Raw genomic sequence first — 4,289 nt, 5'->3', positions numbered from 1 at the left:
GGATAGTGCAAGCCAACCCTCCTCACATGAAGACAACAGTGCCCGGGCTGCATCTGTGCTCATGCTGCTTGGCATTCACTGTGGAGCTGGAAGCACTGGAATATTTTCCATGGTGAGGAAAATCTGTTTCACACGGTTTTTCCTAATTTCTGAGGTTCATTGTTTTGGTCTGAGATCCAAGTTAATTGGAGTCTGGGGACTCTTCTCCCCGGGGCCGTTCCTGGTGAAGGTCTCAGCCCCAGAGCTGATGACAAATTACAGCTCTTCTAGGCAGAGCTCAGCTGAAATACACGCCAGCCTCCCTCCTTCGAGTGTTCAGAACCGTTGACACGGCGAGCATCTGCAGAAATGCGTGGTCCTCCATCTGCATGGGGCCAGCTGCTCTCACTCCCCTTCACAGAGGGGCCACATGCTGCACCATGAGAAGCCGTGTGTGACTGTGGGAGGTCCTGTGTCAGCACGGAATCCCCCGGGAGAGGGGCTGCACACAAGCAGCGCACCAGGCCAATGCCAGACGGGAAGGAACACATCCCGCCCCTTGCCTGGTAACGCTCGTTCTGTAGAGAATTCACACAGCCGATGCTGATTCTCGCACATGTCAGACTTCGGTGGCTGTGCCTGTCACAGGAGAAAGCACCTGTGTTAGGCTCAGCCTGCTCAGAGTCCACGTGGAGGGGAAGTCTGCCTGGAATCGGTATTTCTGTTTGGGGTCTGTGTGAAAGATCCAGACGCAAGGTGTGCAGACATATGATCCCATTCTGTCAGCTCTCTCCTCCCGCTTCACTTTCCCGGGCTATACAGAAGCTCCTTGGCTTTATGCACTCCCATTTGTCTACTTTTGCCTTTATTGCTGGGACTTGGGGAGTCTGATCCAAAAAGCCACTGCCTGTGCCGATGTCTTGGAGTCCTTGCCCTGTGTTTTCCTCCAGTGATTTTACAGTTTCTCGACTTATGTTTAAATCCCTGATCCATTTTGAGCTGTTTTTTGTCGAGGGTATAAGGCAGGGGTTGTGGTGTGATCGGTACTCTTGTCTGACCAAACCCAGTAGAACACGGGGCACCATCATGTGCCCAAACTCAGTCAGCAGGTAGGACAACCCGTTGAACTTATCCTGTGGCTTGTGGTGGTTTGCTTCCTGAGCTATGGCCGTTTGCTGACTTTGTCGATGTCTGCACTGTCTGTGCCCTCACAGCCCAACCTCGAGCACGCTAACAAGAGGGGCCCGGAGCCCGGAAGGTCGTCAGGACCTGGGAGACTGCAGTGCAGCCTACAGGCTAACGCACACAGCATCGCACTCTTCCCTCCCACAGCTCAGCCTTCTTGTTTACAAAGCAAGTAACAGAAACATGTGCAGAGCTGACCCCAAAAAGGCTTAGTCAGCTGAAATCATTTAATGGCGCAATAGGCTTTATTGTATGAAGTGATGCAGAGTTCTTTGCTGTGATGTTTGCATTTCTACTCAAAGAACACTGTCAGGGTCTGGTTTCAGTCCCCACAGAGTTAATGTGTATTTATAAGATACAAAGTAAAAGTTTGATGTCGTTAAGTTAAAGTGGGAGTGAGCTAGACACATTTGAATGTTTCTTTGCTCCAGCTTTTAGTGTTTGAACATTAGTTGGCTGTGTCTAAACTTGACAGTTGCATTCTCTGAGTTGTAAGCCCACAGCCTTATGACGGACAGGTGGCGTCTGGAGAGGGGAGGATTACAGAACAGGGCAGTTAAAGGTGCTGACGGCCACTGTCAAGGGGCACCGCAGGGGCTGGTGCTGGGCAGTGCTGCACACTGGCCTCTGATCTGCTTAGGCCCTGTCCCGGGTCACTGCTGCCCTCGTGAGCGCTCAGCAAGTGTGCTATGATAGTGAGTGGACCACGCAGGCTGCACACGCACTCGTTGCTGGCACTCCCTGAACTGATGTGAGTGTGGTGTGCAGCAAATTTGTGCTCATGGTCGCTGACCGGCAAGGTCAGCCAGTCCCGCCGCATTTGTAGTTCACTGGACTGACGGCTCAAATCCAAGCAGTGGTTTTTCTTCTGAACTGATCTTTTGTCCAAAATGCACACAGTACTGTGAATACAGACGGCCAGCTGAACAGCCAGTGTAAGACCGAGGGGGGCGTGGCTTTACATTAGTGGTCTCTGGCTGCAGTAACAGACTGGACTTCAGGGAGTTTTGACCCGTGCTGAGCAGAGCCCCTCTGTTCGGGAGGCTGAGCATCTGGAAACTTCTGCCTGGCAGCACTGTCTCTCCAGGCTGGGGTGGGGCGGCCACCTTTCTGTGAGCTGACTTGCCAGGGAAAGGCCTGGCTCTCGCCAGAAGTTCATTGCATGCAGGTGCCTGTGCAAGTGCGGGCGGCTGCGCTCCTGGAGCTGCTCAACCTGCAGAGAGCAGAGGTGCAGCGGCGCGTGCAGCAGGGCCAGGGGCCGCGGAGACCACTGGGCAGAGCTCCAGGTCTGTGTCTGAGACACAGGACAGACGTGTCATCAGTCACTGTAGATGTCAGATTCTCTGTTAAATCCCAGAGCTTTCCTCGGTCAGTAATTCAGAACACTGATGGTTGGCAGTTCTGTGCGTCTAGCAATTTCTGTCACCCTGTGTATAACATAAGGACAATTACCCAACAAGAGGAAAGCAAACAGTAGGATATTTCATTAGGATGTAACCAAGTAATTGATTTATAATTTATAAAGCCAAATTGAAAGAACTGATTAGAATTTCCTTCATTTGTGCTCCAATGCACAAAAGTTCTTAGCTAGGGCCCACGGCTAACATAAACAGTGTGTAGCAGTTTAAGCCTGTATTTCTAGAAATGGGTGTTCGTATTTACAGGATTCTCCAACTTAGAAAGAAAGAAGAAAATCGGAAGAACTCAGCTCAGCAGAGGCCGGTTAGTGCTGGCGTGGGTCGTGTGTCCAGTATTCTGTATTTACCAAGTCAGGTGATTGTTCAAGAGACACGGGAAAGTGCTCTCCCTGAGATGCGGGCAAAGGCTATGTGAGAACCCGGAGCTGGGGGGAAGGTTCTCGAACGCTGGCCCCCAGACTGACACGAGTCTGTCACGCGTGGTGGTGGCACTTGTGGTCTCCCTTGTGCCTGCAGCGGCATGGTGGGTGGGAACGCCTCTTCGGCCACGGACTTCCTCCTGGCCGGGCTCTTCCCTGGGTCCCGGCACTCCCTGCTCCTCAATGCCGCCGTGGTCCTCGTCTACGTCCTGGCCTTCCTGGGAAACGCTCTTCTGATCGTCCTGATCCTGGGGGACGCCCGGCTGCACACGCCCATGTACGTCCTGCTCAGCCAGCTCTCCCTCATCGACCTGACACTGACCTCCACCATCGTCCCCAAGATGGCCACCAACTTCTTCACAGGGGAGAGGGGCATCTCCTGGGTTGGCTGCGGGACACAGAGCTTCTTCTTCCTGTTGCTGGGGATGTCTGAGTGCCTCATCCTGACCCTCATGGCGTATGACCGCTGCGTGGCTGTGTGCAACCCACTGCGCTACCCCGCCATCATGAGCCCCAGGTTCTGCCTGCACATGGTGGCTGGGTGTTGGGTTGGAGGCTCGGCCAGCTCCTTGGTTCACACAGTTTACCCTCTGCACTTCCCCATCTGTGGGTCCCGGGAGATCCAGCACTTCTTCTGCGAGGTCCCTGTCCTCATCAAGCTGTCCTGCGAGGACACGTCCGTGTATCAGTCCGTGGTGGTGGTGACCAGCGTGGTGCTGCTGGTCGTCCCCTTCGGTCTCATCACAGCCTCCTACACGCTCATCTTCCTCGCTGTGCTCCGCATGAGCTCCGTCAAGGGCAAGCGGAAGGTCCTGGCCACCTGCTCCTCCCACCTCACGGTGGTGAGTCTCTTCTTCCGCCCGAACATCTTCATTTACATGAGCTTCACCTCTTCCCACAGCCCAGAGCAGGACCAGGCGCTGTCTGTGTTCAGCAACGTGCTCACCCCGATGCTGAACCCCCTCATCTACAGCCTGAGGAACAAGCAGGTGCTGGCTGCACTCCGGAAGCTGGCGGGGAGGTGTGGGGCTTCCTAGGGAGCGGAGACAGCGACAGGCTGTGGGGGTGAGCAGAGCAGAGGCCGGGCTGGGGGAGCGGGCTGTGCTCGCGGCTTCAGGAGACCATGATGAGAGTTCTTTCTGAATGAAGTTTTGGCTGTGAGTCCCAGACCTCTGCAGGAGGCTGCTTTGCTTTTGTTGTAAATATCCCTGGAGCCTTATCAAGTCAGGAACCTATTACAATTCTTTCATGTTTTCATTAAATCGGCTCTGAAATCTCTAAAGTTCCT

At 54.0% G+C, this 4,289-nt stretch overlaps 1 protein-coding gene across 1 annotated transcript; it reads left to right on the top strand.

Annotated features, from left to right (window-relative positions):
- Nucleotides 1-3,102: 3,102 nt before the first annotated feature.
- Nucleotides 3,103-4,038, top strand: LOC133766325 (olfactory receptor 2L3-like). The gene has a single exon (XM_062200012.1). It carries the CDS (start codon nucleotides 3,103-3,105, stop codon nucleotides 4,036-4,038), a length of 936 nt encoding a protein of 311 aa, XP_062055996.1.
- The last annotated feature ends 251 nt before the right edge of the window (nucleotides 4,039-4,289 follow it).

This window comes from Lepus europaeus, chromosome 9 (genome assembly GCF_033115175.1).
Source record: "Lepus europaeus isolate LE1 chromosome 9, mLepTim1.pri, whole genome shotgun sequence".
Lineage (NCBI taxonomy): Eukaryota > Metazoa > Chordata > Mammalia > Lagomorpha > Leporidae > Lepus > Lepus europaeus.
Note: the sequence above shows the minus strand (reverse complement) of the source record. Positions and strands in the feature narration are given on the sequence as shown.

Bases quoted from the DNA above. Each gene is read 5' to 3' on its own strand.
- LOC133766325 (XM_062200012.1), top strand. From the start codon at position 3,103: ATGGTGGGTGGGAACGCCTCTTCGGCCACGGACTTCCTCCTGGCCGGG.